Source organism: Microcaecilia unicolor, chromosome 12, assembly GCF_901765095.1.
Source record: "Microcaecilia unicolor chromosome 12, aMicUni1.1, whole genome shotgun sequence".
NCBI classification, from domain to species: domain Eukaryota; kingdom Metazoa; phylum Chordata; class Amphibia; order Gymnophiona; family Siphonopidae; genus Microcaecilia; species Microcaecilia unicolor.
In genome coordinates this window covers 73,371,842-73,397,448 of record NC_044042.1, presented here as the reverse complement: position 1 = coordinate 73,397,448, position 25,607 = coordinate 73,371,842, and the positions used below count along the sequence as shown (strand labels likewise).

The 25,607-nt window shown below is 46.6% G+C and overlaps 2 protein-coding genes and 1 pseudogene across 2 annotated transcripts in view; all 3 read left to right on the top strand.

The window, feature by feature from the left end:
- LOC115481331 (keratin, type I cytoskeletal 47 kDa-like) overlaps nt 1–10,896 on the top strand; it is a 64,900-nt gene extending 54,004 nt beyond the window's left edge. The window contains exons 7-8 of the mRNA XM_030220387.1: nt 9,726–9,775; nt 10,565–10,896. Of these exons, the coding sequence (XP_030076247.1) occupies nt 9,726–9,775; nt 10,565–10,662 (148 nt within the window). The 3' untranslated portion in view covers nt 10,663–10,896. The remainder of the gene's footprint in view (nt 1–9,725; nt 9,776–10,564) is intronic.
- On the top strand, nt 4,802–6,888 carry LOC115481332 (annotated as a pseudogene).
- Nucleotides 10,897–18,286: 7,390 nt separating the features above from the next.
- The window catches only part of LOC115481387 (keratin, type I cytoskeletal 47 kDa-like), a 65,758-nt gene continuing 58,437 nt past the window's right edge, over nt 18,287–25,607 (top strand). The window contains exon 1 of the mRNA XM_030220476.1: nt 18,287–18,584. Within this exon, the coding sequence (XP_030076336.1) occupies nt 18,287–18,584 (298 nt within the window). The remainder of the gene's footprint in view (nt 18,585–25,607) is intronic.

Below are 25,607 nucleotides of genomic sequence, written 5' to 3'. Positions count from 1 at the left end.
GGCTGGCGTCTGCGTCGGAGCTTCCCTCACACTCTGCGAGTCCCGCGAAACAGGAAGTTGTAACAACGAAGGTGGGACTCGCAGAGGGTGAGGGAAGCTCCGACGCAGACGCCAGCCCAGACAACCTCTTTCAATCGTTGCCGGCTGCATCGTTCGCACGTTCTGAGTCTTTAAAAAAAAAACTAAGTGCAGGACTCGCCCGGAGTGTCGCGGGGGGGGGGGGGGGGGGGCAAAAAAAGGTGCCGGTACGCCTTCTGTTGCATACCGGCACAAAAAAAGCACTGTGGCTGATACACATGTAAGTAGCCATACTTCATCCATTGATTTATTTCCACGTTTATTATTATTATCAAATGGATGCTCTCTCTCTCTGTACATGCCACCACATACAGTGGGGGAAATAAGTATTTGATCCCTTGCTGATTTTGTAAGTTTGCCCACTGACAAAGACATGAGCAGCCCATAATTGAAGGGTAGGTTATTGGTAACAGTGAGAGATAGCACATCACAAATTAAATCCGGAAAATCACATTGTGGAAAGTATATGAATTTATTTGCATTCTGCAGAGGGAAATAAGTATTTGATCCCCCACCAACCAGTAAGAGATCTGGCCCCTACAGACCAGGTAGATGCTCCAAATCAACTCGTTACCTGCATGACAGACAGCTGTCGGCAATGGTCACCTGTATGAAAGACACCTGTCCACAGACTCAGTGAATCAGTCAGACTCTAACCTCTACAAAATGGCCAAGAGCAAGGAGCTGTCTAAGGATGTCAGGGACAAGATCATACACCTGCACAAGGCTGGAATGGGCTACAAAACCATCAGTAAGACGCTGGGCGAGAAGGAGACAACTGTTGGTGCCATAGTAAGAAAATGGAAGAAGTACAAAATGACTGTCAATCGACAAAGATCTGGGGCTCCACGCAAAATCTCACCTCGTGGGGTATCCTTGATCATGAGGAAGGTTAGAAATCAGCCTACAACTACAAGGGGGGAACTTGTCAATGATCTCAAGGCAGCTGGGACCACTGTCACCACGAAAACCATTGGTAACACATTACGACATAACGGATTGCAATCCTGCAGTGCCCGCAAGGTCCCCCTGCTCCGGAAGGCACATGTGACGGCCCGTCTGAAGTTTGCCAGTGAACACCTGGATGATGCCGAGAGTGATTGGGAGAAGGTGCTGTGGTCAGATGAGACAAAAATTGAGCTCTTTGGCATGAACTCAACTCGCCGTGTTTGGAGGAAGAGAAATGCTGCCTATGACCCAAAGAACACCGTCCCCACTGTCAAGCATGGAGGTGGAAATGTTATGTTTTGGGGGTGTTTCTCTGCTAAGGGCACAGGACTACTTCACCGCATCAATGGGAGAATGGATGGGGCCATGTACCGTACAATTCTGAGTGACAACCTCCTTCCCTCTGCCAGGGCCTTAAAAATGGGTCGTGGCTGGGTCTTCCAGCATGACAATGACCCAAAACATACAGCCAAGGCAACAAAGGAGTGGCTCAGGAAGAAGCACATTAGGGTCATGGAGTGGCCTAGCCAGTCACCAGACCTTAATCCCATTGAAAACTTATGGAGGGAGCTGAAGCTGCGAGTTGCCAAGCGACAGCCCAGAACTCTTAATGATTTAGAGATGATCTGCAAAGAGGAGTGGACCAAAATTCCTCCTGACATGTGTGCAAACCTCATCATCAACTACAGAAGATGTCTGACCGCTGTGCTTGCCAACAAGGGTTTTGCCACCAAGTATTAGGTCTTGTTTGCCAGAGGGATCAAATACTTATTTCCCTCTGCAGAATGCAAATAAATTCATATACTTTCCAAAATGTGATTTTCCGGATTTAATTTGTGATGTGCTATCTCTCACTGTTACCAATAACCTACCCTTCAATTATGGGCTGCTCATGTCTTTGTCAGTGGGCAAACTTACAAAATCAGCAAGGGATCAAATACTTATTTCCCCCACTGTATATGTGTTTTCCTGCATGTATTTTAGAACAGGCTCTTCATCAGCAGATTCCTTGTCATCAAGCAGATGAAGCCATTACTCGCCTGGAGTGTCGCGGGGGTGGGGGGGGGAAGGATTGGGGAGAGAAAGAGGGAAACCAACAGAGGGAAGGATTGGGGAGAGAGGGAAAGAGGGAAACCAACAGAGGGAAGGATTGGGGAGAGAGGGAAACCAACAGAGGGAAGGATTGGGGAGAGAGGGAAAGAGGGAAACCAACAGAGGGAAGGATTGGGGAGAGAGGGAAAGAGGGAAACCAACAGAGGGAAGGATTGGGGAGAGAGGGAAAGAGGGAAACCAACAGAGGGAAGGATTGGGGAGAGAGGGAAACCAACAGAGGGAAGGATTGGGGAGAGAGGGAAAGAGGGAAACCAACAGAGGGAAGGATTGGGGAGAGAGGGAAAGAGGGAAACCAACAGAGGGAAGGATTGGGGAGAGAGGGAAACCAACAGAGGGAAGGATTGGGGAGAGAGGGAAAGAGGGAAACCAACAGAGGGAAGGATTGGGGAGAGAGAGAAAGAGGGAAACCAACAGAGGGAAGGATTGGGGAGAGACAGAAAGAGGGAAACCAACAGAGGGAAGGATTGGGGAGAGAGAGGGAAAAACAGATGGAAGGATTGGGGAGAGAGGGAAAAAACAGATGGAAGGATTGGGGAGAGGGGAAAACAGATGGAAGGATGGGGAGGGGAAAAACAGATGGAAGGATGGGGAGAGAGAGGGAAAACACAGATGGAAGGATTGGGGAGAGAGGGAAAAACAGATGGAAGGATGGGGAAAGAGAGGGAAAATAGATGGAAGGATGGGGAGAGAGAGGGGGGAAACAGATGGAAGGATGGGGAGAGAGAGAGGGAAAACGGAAGGATGGGGAGAGAAAGAGGGAAGACGCTGGATGGAAGAATGCAGAAAGAAATAGGGGAGACACTGGAAGGATGGGGAGAAAAAGCAGAGCTGCTGGATGGAAAAGGGGAATAGAGAAAGACTGGAGAATAAGAGGAAGGGGCATGGGGAGAACAAGGGTGAGGAAAAGATGAAAAGCCACAGGTATATGAAGGAAATTAAAGAATGGATAGTAAGAATGAATTAAATCTGGACAGAGAGAGAGCCTGAAAAATATTGAAGAAAGCAAAGAAAAAGGAGACAAAAATGACAAATGGCACAGAAGAGTTAAGCGAAAACAAAGGAAAGCAGAATCACAGACTGGGACCAATATGGAAAGAAAAACAGTCACCAGACAACAAAGGTAGAAAAAAATCATTTTATTTTCATTTTAGTGTTTGTAATATGTCCAATTTGAGAATTTACATTGGCTGTCTTATTTTGCACTGGGTATACTGGAGCTGTAAGAGCTTACAGAGATTATTTATCATGAAAAAAAATCACGTTATTTTTTTCTCCTATAGTACTATAATATTTTCAATGATGTCTGTTTATATGCGCCATGGCTGGTATAGGGGGTGTGGTTAATGTGGGTTTGGCTATCATAGGGGTGGAGCCATATGTGGTGACCCCGCCCATAATGAGTACCGGCACCTTTTTTTCTACAAAAAAAGCACTGATCAGCCATCACATTCAAATGTTGGCACATGTGTCAGCTATTTTGCAACCCTATACATCTATATGTTACTAATGATACATTGGCCGCAATCATCACTTAGGGCACCTTTTACCAAGCTGCAGCAAAAGGGGGCCTGCACTGGTGTCGGTGCGAGTTTTTGACGTGCACTGAAGCCCCCTTTTACCACACCTGGTAAAAGAGTAGTCTTTCTTTTCTGCAGGAAATGGCCATGCGGCAAGTAAAGCACTTGCTGTGCAGCCATTTCGGGGGGGGGGGGGGGGGGAGTCCTTAACACCACCCATTGAGGTGGCAGTAAGGGTTCCCGTGTTAAGCCGGTGGCATCCGGGCAGTGTGTGGCATTGCCCAATTACCGCCGGGTACACCCCGGTGCTACAAAAATAAAGATTTTTTGTAGCGCCGGATATGACAACGTGCTGGGGATGGGACTTACCGCCGGGCTGCTGCTTTGTAAAATGGGCCCTTAATTCCACATTGGAGGGGAAGATAAATAATGGAGGATTAAGGACAATATCACCCTTATTCCCTCATGTAAAGGGCCAGCCAAAATGTGCACTTCAAAATATGGACATGCGAAAGAGCAGCTGTAAATCCTGACATGCAAAGTGTCCACATACACATGTATACCCTATGTGAAAGAGAACACACATGTAGATTTTAGTACTATCCAAGCCCTGCACATCATACCCCCTTGCAATTGATATGATGAGCAGATTTACATGGTAAATACCAGCTTTCTCAAATCAGGATTTATATATGTATGCAACATAACATGTATGTGCAAGTATTTACATATGTATGTGAAGAAGAAGGTATCTAAAATAAGATCCAAACTGTTTTTAGCATTGCTATGTGAAGAGAAAGATATCTATTATAAGTGATCTTTTTAGCTAAATATTTATTTATTTTTCCTTCTAAAGAATTCTTTCTGTACACAGCAAGTACCCATATATATAGAATGGGTGGATGAATGTAATGTTAACACCACTCCACCCAACATTACATCGTTAGATGTTAAACAGCCCAGAGGCACCATTTCAAAAGAAATGGACATGTACAACAAAGGTTAACCATTAATTAATGATCATTAATCTGGGTAGAGTTAAAGCTAATCTGGCACCAAGAAAATAGTTTGCTAATAGTATAGCTAGAGTTTCAGATACACCCACTTAATTTTCTATAAAAGGATCAAAATGTATCCAATTTTTCAGTCCCTCACTTCAGCTTCTTTACTCTTTCTGAAAGGGCTGCATTTCTACTTGCCACCATGGCTTATCAAGCATTCTCATCCAAACAGAGCAGTGGCTCAGTTAGAATTAGTGGAGGGGGTGCTGGAGCACAATTTGCAGCTAGCCAGAGTGGTGGATATGGGGCTTCTCAAAGCTGCTTTGGTGGTAGCCAAGGTGGCTTTGGAGGTGGCCAAGTTGGTGGCTTTGGAGGTAGCCAGGTTGGTGGCTTTGGAGGTGGCCAGGTTGGTGGCTTTGGAGGTGGCCAAGGCTTTGGAGGTGGCTTTGGAAGTGGCCATGATAGTGGCCATGATGGTGGCTTTGGGGTAGCTCAGGGTGGTGGCTTTGGGGTAGCTCAGGGTGGTAACTTCAGAGGAGGTGAAAGTCTTCTTTCCGGAAGTGAGAAAGAGACTATGCAAAATCTCAATGACCGTCTGGCTGCCTACCTGGACAAGGTGCGTGCCTTGGAAGAGGGAAATGCTGAGCTGGAACGTAAAATCAAGGAATGGTATGACAAACACCGTCCAGGAGGGACCACTGGTGGACCAGGTCGTGACTACACCAAATACTATAAGATAATGGAAGACCTCACAAACCAGGTAAACGAGCTTTCTGACTTGTCAGCTTTAGAGTTATCTGTACTGTTTTTTTTGTTTGCCTGGTTCTTGCCCCCTAACTTGTGCCCACTCCATCCTCAATCTATATTTTAATTTCTAACTTACCTCAACTAGATAAATGATCTAGGGTGATGTTTAAGGCATCACTCAGCATATTATTGTCCTTTTCTGTAGCTTATCTAGTATAACTTTTTCTTGGCATTTTTCTTTGCGTAGACTAAAAAAAATTATATCACATTACAAGATTTTAATTTTTTAGAATTATATTGATGATTTATATATATATATACTTCTCATGTACCCAATAAAATACAGTATAACTTGCAAGCTATCCTTGTGTGTTACAGATCATTGCAGCTACCATAGACAATGCCAAGGTCATTCTACAGATTGACAATGCCAGGCTGGCAGCTGATGACTTCAAGCTGAAGTAAGTTTCATGATCTACTTATAATAGAAAATAATTATGTGTTAAATATGAGCTAAACTGTTTTCTATCAGGATAATGTTCAGAAAAGGATATTATGGATGTATCGTTCTTACTGTTGTTTCCAAAAGTGATGTAAATGTTTTCCTCAGAAACTCCCCATCTGAAATGAAAGTAGTCCACAAACCTTTTTGTGAAATCTTATTAATATCACACATAGAACAGAAAGCATGCTTGTGAAAGTTAATTAACAATGGACTGCCATGAATTATTAGGTATGAGAATGAACTGGCCCTGCGCCACAGTGTTGAGGCTGACATCAATGGCCTACGCAAAGTTTTGGATGAGCTGACGCTTTCCAAGGCTGATCTGGAGTCACAAGCGGAAAGTCTGACTGAAGAAATGATGTTCCTCAAGAAGAACCATGATGAGGTGAGAGGAGACGCTGCTTGGTTTCTTTGAAACCAGTTTTACCTGTGCTAATTGCTATTATGCTATTCTGAACTAATATAAACTGAATGTTTCATATCTTTTATTTTCTGAATCACTTATGTGTTCTTTCATGTCATGGCATTCTTAAGCAATAGAAGACTGGGAATTTGCAACAAGAGAAAATATATATTTTATAAATACAATTATACTTGTATTTCCCATTATTCAGGAAGTCAAAGGTGTGCAATCAAGTGGTGTTGGCCAGCTCAATGTAGAAATGAATGCTGCTCCAGGCATTGACCTGACTAAGCTGCTCATGACATGAGAGGACAGTATGAAGCCCTTGCAGAGCAGAATCGCAAAGACGCTGAAACAGGTTCCAAGAAGCAGTAAGTGTATACATAATGGTTTTCTGTTGAAGCAATGATCGTTTTACAAACACTGGATCTTCCTAACTAACCTCTAATCTCCTTTTCACTGTTCTGTCTTAGAGTAAAGGCTTGAAACAGGAAATCTCTGCAGGTGCTGAACAGATGCAAAGCAGCAAAACCGAAATCTCAGATCTGAGACGCACTCTTCAGGGCCTGGAGATTGAGCTACAGTCCGCACTCGCTATGGTAATATGCATGACATAAATAGTTTATGACTTGATTTTTGCAGTCCATAAATGTTTCAGATGAAATAAAAGGTAAAACATATCAGGAAGGTGAATATTAACAACTACTTCCAGTGTAATTAATTGCACACATATCCCTCTCCACTGTTGCAAGAAATCTCCATCCTCAAAGGCATGTATGCACTAAGAGCAGCCAGATCAGTGGTGTAGCTACAGGTGGGCCTGGGTGGGCACATGCCCACCCACTCTTTGCTCAGGCCCACCTTGTCTGGCCTCCAAAATAGTTCAGCAGTGGCTGCCTCACTCCCCTCGCACCCTCTCCTCCACCCCTGGATCTGGCATTTGCACGTACAACATGCAGGGCGTCAGAAACAGAACGAAGCCTTCGGAGGAAGAAGAGGACCTCCTCAGCTGGCGGGGATTGGGGTCCCCCGCCAGCAAAGGTAGCCCACAGCGATGGCGGGGAAGGGTTGGCGGCGGGAGGGGGGTCGAGTGGCTCATCGGCAGGGGGGTCCAGGGCCAAATCTACGGGGGCCCAGGCCCCCCTGGCCCCACGTAGCTATGCCACTGATTGGCATCAATTGAAATTTGTATGTGTAATTCACTGAGTGCTATTCTATAACACAGACTGTGCAAATCCCAAAGGGGTCCTTTTACAAAGCCACGGTAAAAAGTGACCTGTGGTAGTGTGGGTGCATCTTTTTGGCATACACTTGGCCACTTTTTACCACAGCTGGGAAAAAGGGCCGGGAAATGGGCATGCGCAAAAATTAAAACTAGTGTATGCCTATTTACAGCCTGAGCCATTACCACCAGTCATTGACCTAGCGGTATAGCGGTAAGAGCTCATGTGCTACCCGATTGGTGATCATGCAGCGCATGCCAATGTGGCCATGATGCTGATGACCGCCAGTAATGCCCCCCCACGGTAGAAAAGAAAAAAATATTTTCTACTGTGGGATTCAGAGTGTGTGAAACTCACATTTACCGCCAGGTGCACGCACAACCTCTGCAGTAGTACCGATTTGGCGCACGCTACCCACGTTAGCCCTCCTGTAGCTTTGTAAAAGGGCTCCAAAAGGGGGTGTGAGCATGGGCCGGTCAAGGGCGTTCCAACCTTTTGTGTGCTGTGTTATAGAATTCTATGGATGCATGCTCAATATGCGCACCAGGATTTATACCAGGATTCAGTTGGTGTAAGTCTTCGTGTCCATAGTTAGGTGCAGGAATATGCACTAAGCACTATTCTATAAAGAAAACGCAGCCCAGAGCACCCTTTACAGAACTGCACTGAGAGAGAATTTTTCCCAGTGCCTGCTTTTTCGTGCCATATACCGACTCCGGCTCTATATGCAAATATCTCTCATACATATTCATTGATGTTATTGTAGACGGTTTTGTGGTCCCCAGCCGGCAGGGGTTGTCCCTACTCTCACCCACACTCACTCTGGTGGAGGATTACCTTCCCCCCACACTCACCCTTGGGGGGGGGGGGGCTTACCAATATTTACACTATATCAAAATTCAGGGGTGGGGTGATATATATCCTATCCTATGTGAATGTGACTGACTGCTCCCTGCTAGAATGTTCTTTAGACCCAGCCTTCTGAGATACCACCCTTTAGCAAAGGTCAGATGAATTACAAGAAATGGTCAGGCAAAAATGTCAAGCAAAAGGTGAACAGATAAACAGGTTCTGAAATCAGCTGCACAAACAGCAAAGGTCCCCAGACCCACCGTCATAAATGCTTATGACAATCATCTACAATCCTCAGGTCAAATAAACATTCCAATGCCTCTTGCATCCTTTAAGTTCTGGTTCTTCTGATATTATTTTATTCCTTATTAATGCTGTACCTGACTTCCATTACATCATCCAGAAAACCAAATTAGTTAAGTGTGTCTTGAGGTTTGCAATGGGAAATATTAAGATAATATTTTTAATCTACTGCCAGAAAAAATCCCTTGAAGATACCTTAGCAGAAACAGAAGGTCACTACTGTATGGAGATTGCAAGAATACAGGCCACAATTTCTAGTATAGAAGAGCAGCTGAGTGAAATCCGAGCAGACATGGAGAACCAGTCTGCAGAGTATGAAATGCTCTTGGACATCAAGACCCGGTTGGAGATGAGATCGAGACCTACCGCCGCCTGCTGGATGGAGAGGGGATGTAAGGTAAACGGCACCAGTATCAAAAATATTTAGTTCATTTCATAAAATTCTCTTAAATGGTGAAAACTAGTGGTTATTAGTAGGGATGGGCATATGTTTGCAAAGATATTGAAAATGTCTCATTCCCTATAATTACCAAATAAAAACAGTCAGATAAAACACAAAAATTCATCTTTTATCATTTGCTGTTAATAGTGCACACTCTTTTGAGACTGTGTGTATGTATTATCTGCAGAGCGTTCATTGTGCATGTATGAACTACTGTGTATGGATAGTGCACAGTCTTATCAGAAACAGTGTGCCTCCTTTGAACAAAATGCGCCAAAAATGAAATTACAGCAAGAGCCACGCAGTAGCTGAGCGTTAACTCCTCTTTGGCGCCTGTTGGGTGCGCATATAAAAGGGCCCCCCGAGTGATTTTAATGACTAAAGATTCATGTTATCATTCACCCAGAAAATAATAAAGATAACAAGAAACACTTTCCTTATTATGCAAAGAGTGGGGATGTCAGACCTGAATTCAATAAAGGTTCATGGTATGACACTGTTAAAAACAGACAAACATATTTCAACCTGGACATGAGCTCACAAAATAATTTTAAGTCAAATGATATATAAAATGTATACATTTTTCTCCACAGAGGTCAGCAAAGTTCATATACTCCACCCACTACCAAGCCTGCAACAAGAGGTAAGTGGTTTGTTGTCCATGTTAATGGTGGTGGGGGAGGGGAGAGAGAATATTTTGTTCAGATGTGCATGTGTCTCACTAATAGCTAGAAACCCTTGCTGCAGTACCTCACCTGACAGATTTTATTACTGCAGTGACCAGGGGCGTATCTCCAATGGGGCCATGGGGGCCAGGGCCCCCGTAGATTTGGCCCTGGGACCCCCTACTGACGGCTCTCACAAGCCCCCCTCCCGCCGCCGCCTACCTGTTCTGGCGGGGGACCCCAACCCCAACCCCAAAACCCTGCCAGCCGAAGCTGTCGTCCTGCACACGTCCTGCACGTTGTGTACGTGCAGGACGTGTGCAGGACGTCAGAGTCAGACTCGGAAGAAAACAAACCAACGAAGGACGACGGCTTCGGCTGGTGGGGGATGGGGTCCCCCGCCAGTACAGGTAAGCGACAGCGGAGAAGTGGAGAGGGTCTTCAGGGGGTGGAGAGGGTCATCGGGGGGGGGGGGACGGGCGGGCCAGTGACAGTTCCTGAGTACGGTGGTTCTCGCAGTAGCGCCAGGGGGTTGCCGCGGCAATGGCGGTGGGGGGCGGTGCCGGGGGCGCTGGGGTGGGGGCTAAAATGTGTCCCCTCACCTCGGCTCTGGACCCCCCTACCGGCGAAGTCCAGATACGCCCCTGGCAGTGACTGATTATAATATTCTATTTCCCGCTCCGAAGAGTCATGCTTATTCTTTACAGCGCATTTTATTTTTATGTGATATATTCTAATGATTATAAACAAACATATTAAATTTTCAGAAGCACAGAGAAGCAGAAAGGTTAAGACAATTACCGATGAGGTAGTAGATGGTGTGGTTATCGCATCCAAAGTACAGGAATATGAAGAGAAAGTGTAAGCTACACTGAAGATCTGCCTTTCATCAGATACTGTTGTCTCAAGGAAAAGAAGTTGAGGGGAAAAGCTTAAACTCTCCAAATTTAAAGAACTTTGCAGTGGATCTCGTTTTCTTTCACTTTATTAAAAGCATGCTGACAGAAAAGTTCTTCATTCATGAAGGCTAACAAGCATCTTTTGATATTCTCTGTCTCTGGTACTAAATAAACTTCCTTTCTGATGCAAAGAAAACGCATTTGCTTGTATAAAATGTGTTGTTTACTGCAAATTAAAATGATCAGCAGTGCCTATGAGTCCTCATTACACAAATGAAATGTGCTTTCCTGCCATACTTAATGTAACTTTGATATTTTTAGGTATCAATCCCACCATCCTGAATTAATGATCATAGAGTACAAGAGTGATAACTGTTTTCAGGGTGCGCAATAACATAGTATTAGAAGTTAAAAAAAAAAAAAGAGAACCAAAACAAATCCCACGTGGAACGTAGTCAGTAGATAATAGTGGGAAATTGGAGAAGGCTTGAGAAAGACCAGGGACACGAGAAGGTCATCAATGATTGAAAACAATTTATTGTAGGTACATGCAAAAACATGCAAAGCCCGACACGGCACCATGATTCACCACAAAGTGCCTGCCTCAGGAGTCTATTGAACATAAAACATAAATAAAATATAAAATAAAATGCAATTGAATACTCATAAATATAAAAAATAAATTAAACAATATGCAAATCACAATTCATAACATACATATTGCTACACACATGAATGAAATGAAATATAAAACATTAGACAACATGAAATAAAATATAAACTGTGATTCATGTTCTGTCCCCTGACAGCCTGGCACTAGTTGTAGTGTGACCCTAAAATGTGTTAATGCCTTCACTGCTATTCTTACTCCTAAAGATCTTGACTGCTGCAGTCTTCACTGCTAAGATATGTGTGTGAGCAATGCATTGTGTGTAATGTAGTTCACAGACAACACAACCTCACTTGTCTGTCTGTATAAGATCTGTTACTACTGGTTGTGATGCTGCTTAGATCACTCCTCTGTCTCAGCCAAGCTTGGCTTCTCTGTTTATGTGCCAGCACTTCCTGGCCATTCTTACTACCTCTGTCCTGAGAGGTCAGCCAGGTATGACCTTTTCCTCCAATCAGGGGCTGCCCCCTAGAACCACCCTTGCCACTCGAGGACAGGCTTTGTCCCTATTGGCCTTTCTACTCCTTCTTCTCTGAGTCTGTATGAGCTTCTGGCTCCGCCCCCCCCCCCCCCCCCCCTGTCCATGAGGACAGTATCTATTTTGCTCCAGGACAAGCAATGATCCTGTTGTAGCTCGGGAAAAGCACTAGTCTTTTCAACCCCGAAAATACTTCCTAGAAGAGGGTACGGCCTCCCAAACACCTAACTCCTAGCTGTCTCTATCTGTGGAACTACTTTTCTTATGTCCGCAATGAACTGATCCCACTTAAGCTTCTACCTTCTCTCCACTGATACAGCTCATGAAACTACAGGGTTCCTTATGCTTATGAACATCTAACTGTGAGTAATCACCTATGTTTATTCAATAAAGGAACTTCAGAAAAGAACAGAGATTTAGGTGTGTTGATGTGCTAGGTGTTTATACTTCAAGATATTGAGACTTATAGCTAAATAACTTATAGCTAAAAACAGCTATACAAGTCTCTAGAGACTTGACAGTGAAAAGACTAATATAACAGCCAGAGTTCCAGCAGGATGAAAATGTGCAGCATCTAATCAAACAGGAAAGTTAAGCTTGTGGAGAGGCTAAATGTGTGAGCTAAGCTAGCCAGAAAAAGGAAACCTGCCTGTAGTACTATGGACACTAATCTGGATGCAGAGGAAACTAGCTGAAAAAAGAAAAAAAAAAGGCAACTTTGAATCTGTTAAAGGCATCTATTAGAAGCACTGATTCTGGGAAGAAAGCATAAGATAATAGAGGTTTAAAACCAGTGACTGTCTGCCTTCCCTGTACAACCACATTTGCAAGGAGCAATTAAGTGAGAAGTACCCTCCTATTGTTTGTCAAGCACCTTTCCCCATTTCAAGAGCAAGCTCCCCTACCCCTCTGCTTCCAGCCAGAGCCAGCAATTGGAGCCCTAAAGTCTCTCAGGACAAGAAGGGTGGGAAGCAATTAGTTGCTAAGAGACAGATCAAAGCAATACCCTGACTTGAGCTACTCCTCTCCCCTCCTCACCCTCAGCAACTCTGCTCATTAACTTATAACTGAAATTGGATACAGTCCTGGTGTGAACAGCTCAAGAAAAAGATCTCCCTCTTTTGAGTCAGTGAACAGAGGGAGGCAAGTTTAAAGGAGCAAGCAGGCACAGCTTCACTCAGAGTGAGCTCCCACACATCTAGCCCCCCCCTCTCTACACAAAGAAGATAATGGCAGACCTTAATGCTTCACAGACTACCCCAGAGGTGGCAGCCCTTGAGCCAGACACACAAGGGCGGTCAGAGAGACAGGCAGAATCAGCAGACCTCCTTCCTCCTCAGGCCCAACAGGAAGTAACAAGAGCCATAGAGGAAACAGCGAATGCAAGCGTAGATATACGAGATAACGTCTCCCTGAGCTCCCACTCTTCGAAGCACACATCCAAGAGCTCAAGATCCTCCAGGTCACGTGCATCAAACCGCACCAACCTGTCGGCAGCTAGCTCAGCGGCTCATCAGGCACAGGTTGCAGCAGCGATGGCCAAGTCTCGCCGTCACCACCTTGAACAAGAGATCGCCCTGAAGCTAGAACTGGTTGACCTAGAGGCGGAAGATACCCACAGGAGGGCTGAGGTCGCAAGAAGAAGGGCCAAGTGTTGCGTTCTCGAGGGCCTCTGCATACTGTCAGGTCCTCAAGGCAGCACTGGGAGTTGTGAGCCCTTGGGTCCCTGCCGCGGAGCGGCAGAGGCAGGCAAGACCGTCTTGGAACTGGACGTCCGGAAGAACCGGACCGGAACTCTGGACTGGAAGTAGGCAACTGAACCGGCAGAACAGGAACCGCTTCACCTGTACTTAGCCACCTTTCCGCTAGAGTTGAGCTCTAGCGTGCGGGCGGCCGACAGGACTTGTGGGCAAGGCCGGAACTGAAGATCCAGAGGACCCACCTTGGGTCTAGGAAACACGAGGGAACAATACTAGACTGCACTAAGCGCTGCACGCAGCCGCTAAGCCGGCACACCAGACAGACTAGACAGACAGAAACTTATCAGGAGCAGGGACTAGGGCAGACATACAAGCAAGGAAGAAGGGGAGACAGGAATACCCACAGGGCAAACCCACTAGCTAGGTCGAGGCAGGTAACAGGGTAAATCCCACAGAGAGATACACGCTAGCTAGACAGATACAGGAATCAGGATACATAAGCAGGGATTCCGGATAAGCACACCGGATATACAAGCAAGGTACAAGGTAGACACACGGGACAGAAGGTAGCTAGGCAGAGCGGAAAGCCGGATAACACTAGCTAGCCAAAACCAGGACTCAGGACCAACAAGCAAAGACCAGGATGTGCACCCAGGATATACAAGGATCAGGATGTGCACACAGGGAAGATGGCAGCTAGGCAGAGCGGAAGCCGGATAACACTAGCTAGCCAAAACCAGGACTCAGGACGAACAAGCAAGGACCAGGATGTGCACACAGGATATACAAGGATCAGGATGTGCACACAGGGAGGATGGCAGCTAGGCAGAGCGGAAAGCCGGATAACACTAGCTAGCCAAAACAGGACTCAGGACGAACAAGCAAGGACCAGGATGTGCACACAGGATATACAAGGATCAGGATTGTGCACACAGGGAAGATGGCAGCTAGGCAGAGCGGAAAGCCGGATAACACTAGCTAGCCAAAACCAGGACTCAGGACGAACAAGCAGGGACCAGGATGTGCACACAGGATATACAAGGTTCAGGATGTGCACACAGAATATACAAGCAGGGAGTAGGGCAGGCTGCAAACACAGACGGGGAAACCAGGGCTGAACAGCAGGCTCTAAACACAGACTAAAGGCAGAAGGCTAGCAGCCCACGCAGAAGGGCAAGCAGCCCACAGGTACTGGGAACCGAAGGGCACTAGCCCACACAGAAGGGCAAGAAGCCCACACAGAAGACAGGCTTAGAAGCAGCGCAGCAACACACTAACTAACCTGTCGGCCTCTGGGCATGACACCCAGACCAATGACACTATGCGAAGGCCTGACTGCAGCACAGGCCTTCCTTATAAAGGAATTCACTGATGAGTCACCACCAGCAGGACAGAAGCAGGAAGATCCTTGCCTTCCAAACAGAGGCTTGACACACAGAGGAAGTGAGCCCACAGGAAGGACAAGCAGGAGCCATCTTGGATACTGGCATAGAGGAGGTGGCAGCCATCTTGGAGAGGCATAGCCCACACAGGTGAGTCCAGTAAGGCAATCAGCACACAGAGCCAGAGAGAAACTAAGACAGAGACAGACACAGAGACAAGCAGAAGCCAGCATAGCCACTGACTCCCAGAAACAGGGTAAGTCTGAGGGTGGTCACGGCCACAGACGTGACCACCAAGCTGAACTTTAGGCTGGAGGTGCTCCAGCAAGACAGAGAAAATCGTTAGGTTGGAAGCGAAACCCAATGCCTTCGGAGAAGCGGTGGAATTGAGTGATGTGGCGGAGCGACTCAGCCACCTTTCCGCTGAAGACCCTGCTCGAAGAACTAAAGCTTATGTGATAGCACACACCCCAGCACCTAGCAGAGCAGCAATACGTTCAGAGCCAGAGGAGCCCTCCAATCTTGAAGAACCAAACTTACCCTCAGCACTGGGAATGCGAACCAAGAAAGAAAGCCCGAGGTGCGACACATCCGGAAGCTGACTCTCAGCGCACCGACTTTGCATGTATATATACGCTCTGATGCACCACCACCCGCCTCCAAGGGTATCATTCAACACTCCGTAGGCAATCAAGAAACAGCAAAGCGGTCGCATCCCACGTATATCCATACAGAGGGTCAGACAATCCACCAGCAGCGGCCACAATGCCTCAACCCGAAACCTCACAGGAGACGAGCTAGTGAGATATCTGGCACGCAAGGATCTGGGAGGCTCTGGATTGACCCAGTTCGACGGCCGCCCCGAGCCTTACCGGGCATGAAAGTCAGACTTCAAGGACGCCATCGCCGAAACATGAGGCTCACTCCCAAGCAAGAGAATGAACATGATGCTACACTGGCTTGGGAAAGAAACAGCTGTACACGTAGAGGAATTGAAGCACTCCTATCTGAGCGACCCGTGTAAAGGTTAGAAGAGATGTGGGAAAGACTTGAGGAGTCTATGGGAGCCCGGAAGCCATAGGAGAATTCGTTGTTCAACAAGTTGGATAGATTCCCAACGATATCCGTTAGAGACCACTACAAGTTGCAAGAACTGAGAAACCTCCTTCACGAGCTGGAAGCAGTCAAGGCCGAGGACGGATTTCCAAACCTCAGCCAGCTAGACCACGCCTCAGGGCACCAAGAGCATCTTAAGGAAGTTACCATACGACATAAGGGAGAAGTGGTCAGTAGTCGGCACAACGATACAGGCAAAGAACCAAGGGAAGTATCCTCCTTTCAGTATCTTCACAAGTTTCATAAGGGACATAGCCAAAAGGAGAACGACCCCTAGTTCATGGTAGAACCATCTGAATCGGGACCGTACTGGGAAGGGAATCCGTCCAGAACTTACAGGAAACCCATTTCTGTGCATAAGATGGAAGTATCATCCTCAACGCCTGACACTCTTCCCAACATGGAGAATGCAGAGGTCCCCAACGAGCAGTGTCCAATACACAAGGCGCCCCATCCGCTCAGAGAGTGTCGGTGGTTCTTGAGAGTGCCTTTGAAAGAGTGCATGGAGCTGCTTACGAGGTACAGATTCTGCTACAGGTGCTTTCTTCCTCAGACCATCTCGCCAGAGACTGCAGAGCCCCTGTCCGGTGCGCAGAGTGCGGCAGTAACCAACATATCTGTGCTCTACACCCAGCGGAGCAAAGCCGTGTATCAACCCAGAAACAGATCACGGCGGGGAGACGGAAGAAAGGGAGGCGACGACGCTCCAAGCCACACCAAAGTGGACGAGGGTGTATGGGAAGACCCGCGAAGGGAGGTCTTGCACCAAGATATGCCTAGCCAAGGTGTATCCCAAAGGGCGACCCGAGGAAGCAGTAAAAAGTACGCTATCATAGACTAACAGAGGCAACCGGTCTCTTGCAAGATCAGAGTTTTCAACCTGTTCAAGCTCCATCAAGCCTGTTCCTCTTACAGACATTAGGACGTGTACGGAATCATGCAAATGTCGGGAAGAGTGGCGAGCGGTTACGTGATATAAGGCAATAGATGGAAGTTCCAAGTCACGGTTGCCCACACTGATCGAATGTGACCAGATACCAGATGACAAGGATGAAATTCCAACACCAGAGGCGGCATGGACCACCCGCATCTAGACCCTAGCCAACCAGCTCAGGCCTGTGGATCCAGACGCTGAAATCTTACTCTTGCTGGGCCGGGACACACCAGAATTCTTGTGCATCCATGAATCACGCAGGGGCCCACGTGATGCTCCTTATTGCGCACCGTCTCTACTTGGGTTGGACAATAGTGGGCAACGTCTATCTTGATCAAACAAAGCCAAACATCAAGGTGCTCGCCACCAACGGCCTGGAAGACGAGCACCGCTTCCTAATTTGAACCATGCACCAAGCACCTGACCAAAGAGAACCCGCTTACAAGCAATGGAAGAGTGACTCAACACTCTACCGAACCACCCTCCACAGCAGATTGAGTGAACACTTGGGAAGCTCGGTGCTCCACACCACTGAAGATGATGACAAACCGGCCTTCTCTATAGAAGATAAAGAGTTCCTGAACGTCATGAAACAAAGAATTCAGGAAAGGCGAGGCGAACAGCTGATGGCACCCTCCCATTTCGTAGCCCAGGTCTCGGCTCCCGAACAACAGAAGTTACGCCCTTGTCAACTTGCTTCACTGCAGAAAACTTTGAGAAGGAAAACCAGAGATGAGAAAAGCATTTCGTAACCTTCATGCAAAAAACGTTCACCGCAGAGTCTGAGCCTTCACACAAGGCGAAGGAAAAAGAGTCTGAGCAAGAACGCTCACCGCAAAGTCTGAGCCTTCACACAGGTGTGGGCAAAAGAGACCGGATATCGGTTGAACTCCCTTGGTCTAAATCAGAGAGAGCCGGACAGCCACACTCCGCATCAGGCGTCGGAAAGGCGCAAGCCAACCACCGGCAGCGACGTCAGCTGCTCGACTTGAAGCCACAGCAAGAGATGAGCCAGTAGAGTATCTGACCAGCAAAGATCTGGGGAGCACGGAGCTTACCCAGTCCAGCGATCGCCCTGAGCGCTGCTTGACCGAAGTGCACCTTGAACGACGACATGGCAAAGCAGCCAAAACGTATGTCGTCATAGATGAGCAGTGCGACAGGCCTCTCGCAAGATCAGAGCGCCATGACCTGTTCGAACATCCACCAAAACTACTCCCCAGACAGCATCAAAACTTGTGCAAAGGCCATACAGACGGCAAGGCAAGCAGCAAGCGGTGACCGCGATAGAGGATATGAATGGCGACACCATGCCACGGTCACCCACAAGGGCTGAACGTGAACAGATACCAGGTGACAAGGGTGAAATTCCCACGCTACAGGCTGCCCGGAATCACCCTTACCTGAGGCCCACAACCAACCAGATTGCCTACTTGAATCCAGATGCTGAGATCTCGCTCTTGCCGGACAGAGATGTACCAGAATCCCTGGACATCCGTGAATCGTGCAAGAGCCCACGCAGTGCTCCCTATGCACACCCACCCAACTTAGGTTGGACAACAGTAGGCGATGCCTGCCTCAAGCGAACAAGAAAGTCAAATGTCAAGGGTACTTACACACCAATGTCCTAGAACAGCGGGCGCTCTTCCTTGTTCGAGCCATGTACCAACATCTAACCACCAAAGAAGCTCCCGCCCAGAAGAAACAGAGCATTGTCCCAACGCTCTACAAAACAGTCTCTCAGCAGGCCTAGGAGAACACCTGGGAAGCTCAGTGTTCCAGAACACCAAAGATGGAGATGAACCACCTTCTCACAAAAGAATAAAGAGTTCCTGAGCATAATGAACAGAGAGTTCGGTAAAGATGAGTCATTCCCTTCGTAGACCATGCAGAGACCTGAAAGATCTAGACTTGGGTGCAGACACACCCTGGTTTCAGCAAACGCCGCCTTGGCCTAAGCTGGGAATTCACCCTTTGGGGTCGCCACCCAGCTGCAACAGCGCACCCAATGAAGCATCCTGTCTACATGAATTGGCCCGTAGGATCCACAACCAAGTTTTTGCTTCTGGACACCCGAAGAAGCACAAGCACGAGAGTCGCCATCCTCCCATGAAGATCAAAGACAAAGACTCTCTCTCTCTCTTTGGTGTTGTCTAGAGTTGACTTGAGGACTGACAGTATTCAGAGGCCCTCGAAACGCGACACTTGGCCCTTCTTCTTGCGACCTCAGCCCTCCTGTGGTATCTTCCGCCTCTAGGTCAACCATTCTAGCTTTCAGGGCGATCTCTTGTTCAAGGTGGTGATGCGAGACTTGGCCATCGCTGCTGCAACCCGTGCCTGATGACCGCTGAGCTAGCAATGCCGACAGGTTTGGTGCGGTTTGATGCACATGACCTGTTTGTTTAAAGCCTGGGGTCGTGACAGCTGACAGACAACCTGAATACAGACAATGGACTTTGCATGCTAGTACTTGATAACATGCGATAATAATTATAATGGTATCTCCGATACCAGACAGGGAGTGTTCTGTCCCCTGACAGCCTGGCACTAGTTGTAGTGTGACCCTAAAATGTGTTAATGCCTTCACTGCTATTCTTACTCCTAAAGATCTTGACTGCTGCAGTCTTCACTGCTAAGATATGTGTGTGAGCAATGCATTGTGTGTAATGTAGTTCACAGACAACGCAACCCCACTTGCCTGTCTGTATAAGATCTGTTACTACTGGTTGTGATGCTGCTTAGATCACTCCTCTGTCTCAGCCAAGCTTGCTTCTCTGTTTATGTGCCAGCACTTCCGGGCCATGTCTTACTACCTCTGTCCTGAGAGGTCAGCCAGGTATGACCTTTTCCTCCAATCAGGGGCGGCCCCTAGAGCCACCCTTCCACTCGAGGACAGGCTTTGTCCTATTGGCCTTTTCTACTCCTTCTTCTCTGATTCTGTATGAGCTTCTGGCTCGGCCCCCCCCCCCCCCCCCCCCCCCTGTCCATGAGGACAGTAATCCATTTTGCTCCAGGACAAAGCAATGATCCTGTTGTAGCTCTGGAAAAGCACTAGTCTTTTCACCCCGTAAAATACTTTCCTAGATAGGGTACTTGCAGTCCTAACACCTAACTCCGAGCTGCCTCTATCTGTGGAACTACTTTTCTTATGTCCGCAATGAACTGAGCCCACTTAAGCTTCTACCTTCTCTCCACTGATACAGCTCATGAACTACAGGGGTTCCTTTATGCTTATGAACATCTAACTGTGAGTAATCACCTAGGTTATTCAATAAAGGAACTTCAGAAAAGAACAGAGAGTTAGGTGTGGTTGATGTGCTAGGGGAAATATACTTCAAGATATTGAGACTTATAGCTAAATAACTCTTAAGAAACAGCTATACAAGTCTCGAGAGACTTGACAATTCATAGCATGCATATTGCTACACATATTAATAATATAGGAGGATATGGTTGAAACCTGTGAATGGTAATGTGTGCTGGAAATATATATGGAGATAAATTTAAATATCGTCACAATGACCATAAATTTTAATATCAAGAAAAATTACAAAAAACTATGATATCCCATTGAAACCAGGTGATAATTATGTGCATAAAGATATGTAATAAATGAGATATGGGAATGGTAAGTGTGTGAATGGGTTGTTAATATGGACAAATAGTGTAATGGATGAATGAATTGATGAATGAAAACATGAAAAAAATGTATATGAATGGTTTCCTTACTCTGAACAGTATAGAGGACTAAAAATAAAATGGTATTATGAAACAAAACGTTCTGCTTTTTCCATTGGCTCTGAAAGGTTCCCATTACATTTATGGTGAATGTGACAATAAAGTGTTCATCTAAAATAAAACAAAGAAAGCCTATTGTATGGATGTAATTCCTTCATGGTGTCGGGCTTTGCATGTTTCTGATTCAATAATGCAATATGTAATCATTATGACTTACAAAGCATGCAAAGGATCTACATAGCAGTCTCTGAAAAAAAAAAAAAACACACCAGCAAGAACCAATCTAATTCTTCATTCAGACCTCCTGGTGTTACAGATTGTAAATCAGAGATCCAGCGCTTTTCTTTTACATTAAAAATTCTCTCCAAATTAACACCCACCCCCAAACCGTTTTAAAATCCAGATACACTAACCACTGTTACTACATCCTCCGACAAAGAGTTCCAGAGCTTTACTATTCGTTGAGTGAAAAAATATTTCCTCCTATTTGTTTTAAAGGTATTTCTGTATAACTTCATTGAGTGTCCCCTAGTCTTTGTACTTTTTGAAAAAGTAAAAAATCGATTCACTTCTACTACACCACTCAGAATTTTGTAGACCTCAGTCATATCTCCACTCAGCCATCTCTTTTCCAAGTTGAAGACGAACAGACGGATGCGGAAATGTTAAAGGAAATCAGGGACGCAAACAAACTGGGCAACACAATAATAATGGGGGATTTCAATTACCCGCATATAGACTGGGTTAATGTAACATCTGTACACGCAAGGGACATAAGATTTCTTGATGAAATCAAGGACAGCTTCATGGAACAGCTAGTTCAGGAGCCGACAAGAGAAGGAAAAATACTAGACTTAGTCCTTAGTGGTGCTCATGATCTAGTGCAGGGGGTAACGATACGAGGGCCGCTTGATAACAGTGATCATAATATGATCGGTTTTGATATTGGCATTGAAGGAAGTGAAACTAGGAAATCAAGTACGCTAGCGTTTAACTATAGAAAAGGTGATTACGACAAAATGAAGAAAATGGTGAAAAAAAGACTGAAAGGAGCAGCTCGCAGAGTAAAAAACTTGCATCAGGCATGGATGCTGTTTAAAAACACCATCCTGGAGGTTCAGGACAAATATATTCCACGTATTAGAAAAAAGGGAAAAAAGACTAAACGTCAGCCGGCGTGGCTAAACAGTAAGATAAAGGAAATCATTAGAGCCAAAAAACAATCCTTCAGAAAGTGGAGAAGAGAACCAACTGAAAGTAACAGGATAGATCATAAGGAATGCCAAGCCAAATGCAAAGCGGAGATAAGGAGGGCAAAAAAGGACTTTGAGAAGAAATTAGCGTTGGAAGCAAAAATACATAGTAAAAATTTTTTTAGATACATTAAAAGCAGGAAACCGGCCAAAGAGTCGGTTGGGCCGCTGGATGAAAATGGTGTTAAAGGGGCGATCAAGGAGGACAAAGCCGTAGTGGAGAAATTAAATGAATTCTTTGCTTCGGTCTTCACCGAGGAGGATTTGGGGGGGACACCGGTGCCGGAAAGAATATTTGAAGCGGGGGAGTCGGAGAAACTAAACAAATTCTCTGTAACCTTGGAGGATGTAATGGGTCAGTTCAGCAAGCTGAAGAGTAGTAAATCACCGGGACCTGATGGTATTCATCCCAGAGTATTAATAGAACTAAAAAATGAACTTGCGGAGCTACTGTTAGAAATATGCAATCTGTCCCTAAAATCGAGTGTAGTACCGGAAGACTGGAGGGTAGCCAATGTTACTCCGATTTTTAAGAAGGGTTCCAGAGGAGATCCGGGAAATTATAGACCGGTGAGTCTGACGTCGGTGCCGGGCAAGATGGTGGAGGCTATTATTAAGAATAAAATTGCAGAGCATATACAAAAACATGGACTGATGAGACAAAGTCAGCACGGATTTAGTGAAGGGAAGTCTTGCCTCACCAATCTAATGCATTTTTTTGAGGGGGTAAGCAAACATGTGGACAATGGGGAGCCGGTTGATATTGTATATCTGGATTTTCAGAAGGCGTTTGACAAAGTGCCGCACGAAAGACTCCTGAAGAAATTGCAGAGTCATGGAATCGGAGGTAGGGTATTATTATGGATTAAGAACTGGTTGAAAGATAGGAAGCAGAGAGTAGGATTGCGTGGCCAGTATTCTCAGTGGAGGAGGGTAGTTAGTGGGGTCCCGCAGGGGTCTGTGCTGGGTCCGTTGCTTTTTAATGTATTTATAAATGACCTAGAGATGGGAATAACTAGTGAGGTAATTAAATTCGCCGATGACACAAAATTATTCAGGGTCGTCAAGTCGCAGGAGGAATGTGAACGATTACAGGAGGACCTTGCGAGACTGGGAGAATGGGCGTGCAAGTGGCAGATGAAGTTCAATGTTGACAAGTGCAAAGTGATGCATGTGGGTAAGAGGAACCCGAATTATAGCTACGTCTTGCAAGGTTCCGCGTTAGGAGTTACGGATCAAGAAAGGGATCTGGGTGTCGTCGTCGATGATACGCTGAAACCTTCTGCTCAGTGTGCTGCTGCGGCTAGGAAAGCGAATAGAATGTTGGGTGTTATTAGGAAGGGTATGGAGTCCAGGTGTGCGGATGTTATAATGCCGTTGTATCGCTCCATGGTGCGACCGCACCTGGAGTATTGTGTTCAGTACTGGTCTCCGTATCTCAAAAAAGATATAGTAGAATTGGAAAAGGTACAGCGAAGGGCGACGAAAATGATAGTGGGGATGGGACGACTTTCCTATGAAGAGAGGCTGAGAAGGCTAGGGCTTTTCAGCTTGGAGAAGAGACGGCTGAGGGGAGATATGATAGAAGTGTATAAAATAATGAGTGGAATGGATCGGGTGGATGTGAAGCGACTGTTCACGCTATCCAAAAATACTAAGACTAGAGGGCATGAGTTGAAGCTACAGTGTGGTAAATTTAAAACGAATCGGAGAAAAGTTTTCTTCACCCAACGTGTAATTGGACTCTGGAATTCGTTGCCGGAGAACGTGGTACGGGCGGTTAGCTTGACGGAGTTTAAAAAGGGGTTAGATAGATTCCTAAAGGACAAGTCCATAGACCGCTATTAAATGGACTTGGAAAAATTCCGCATTTTTAGGTATAACTTGTCTGGAGTGTTTTTACGTTTGGGGAGCGTGCCAGGTGCCCTTGACCTGGATTGGCCACTGTCGGTGACAGGATGCTGGGCTAGATGGACCTTTGGTCTTTCCCAGTATGGCACTACTTATGTACTTATGTACTTAAGACCCTGATCTCTTTAGCCTTTCCTAATACCAGAGGAGTTCCATCCCCTTTATCATTTTGGAAAGGGGAGGGGATAGAGAGGGTGCAGATGCTGTATAGAAGGAGTGAGACAGAGAGGAGGGAGTTACTGATTGAAGTGGAGAGACATGGGGCAGATGCTGTATAGAAGGGGTAGACAGAGGCAGAAACTAGATGAAAGAGGGGAGAGAAAGAAGGCAGATCTTAGGGAGGGGGATAACAGAAAGAGGAGAGGAATGATGGAAGGAGGGAAATGAAAGGGGAGATGGATGGTATGGAAGATTCCAGGCACTGTTGAGGGATAGAGATGTCATTCTTCCCAAAATCTTTTCATGTGTGGGTCACAATAAAAAGATAGTGTGCAGGAGGGGGCTGTAGTGTGCCCCCTCCTGTAGTCTAAGTAGCTGCAGGTGAAATGTCTACAGTGCCCTATAAAAATGTGCATCTTGGGATTTTCAACTCTCCACATCCCACAATTGCTATGGCACCCAAAAAGAAGACCACGATCAGGAAGTGCAATTTCAGTGATGCCGAGATTGAGTTCCTTGTCAAGCAGACCATGTGTGACAAGGCTGACATTCAGTATTTCCCAAAGAAGCGGTTGAGCCCTGAACTCCAGGTACCAGAAGTCCTTGCAGGGGGAGCACAGGCTCGAGGCCGGGTGAGCTAGGTACTCCTTTCCCCACTAGAGGGAGATGGAAGGATGAAGCTCAGTTTCCCTGGCTTCACCGTCACAGGGAAGACTTCCTGGAGGATTCAGGTCATGATAGGAAAATGGAGATATATGAGGAGAGAGAGGCCATGGAGTATGAGGATGAAGGGAGGAGTCCAGCCCTAGAGCAGCCTAAGGAAGAAGAGCCAGCGACCATGGAGTGGGAGACTGAAAAGGTGGCCATACGCAGTCCCTGAAGGTACGGGAGGAGGCCTTGAGAGGTGGGGGGGGGGGGGAGAACTGCCAGCCCTACTTACCCCAAGGGTTATCCAAGACGGAGGAAAGGGCAGGCGGCTGGCTATTTCTGAACAGGGGCAGAGACTATTAAGGACGATGTATTGTTTTCTGAACCAAGGAGCTGCCAGGGAGACTGGCTGGACTGTGGATGGTGAACTGCCCTGCAGAAAGGGGAGAAGTTAGAAATCCTTATGGGGGATCCAAGATGGCGACAGTCTGAGCCGCAGCGCCAGATGCCCCCATTTCTGAGACCTAATCGCAACTGAAGAGGGTTCCTCTCCTGCCACCAGAATGGGGAAAAGGAGAGGCAAAGTTAGGGAAATTCTCCCCATCCCTATCGGGACTCACCAGCTCCAGCAGACGACCCTGGATCAGTTCGTAGTGGCGTCAGGTCCCAGAACAACTTCTACTCCTGCAGCCGAAGCAAGCGTTTCGGCGCTTGCTAGCAGTGTCGATGGGGTTTCTCTTAGCCCCGTCGAGTGTGCGGCTCCTCCCCAACCAGCAAGAGGTAAACTGGAGTCAAGTCCTGCAGCTCAATCCTGGAGTGAAGATTTGAGTGAGCAGGGGGGGAACTTGCCCACGCGGAGGCGAAGTGATAGCAACCCGGAAGAACTAAGAGGAACATCTTCTCCTATGCTGTCTGGACAGAT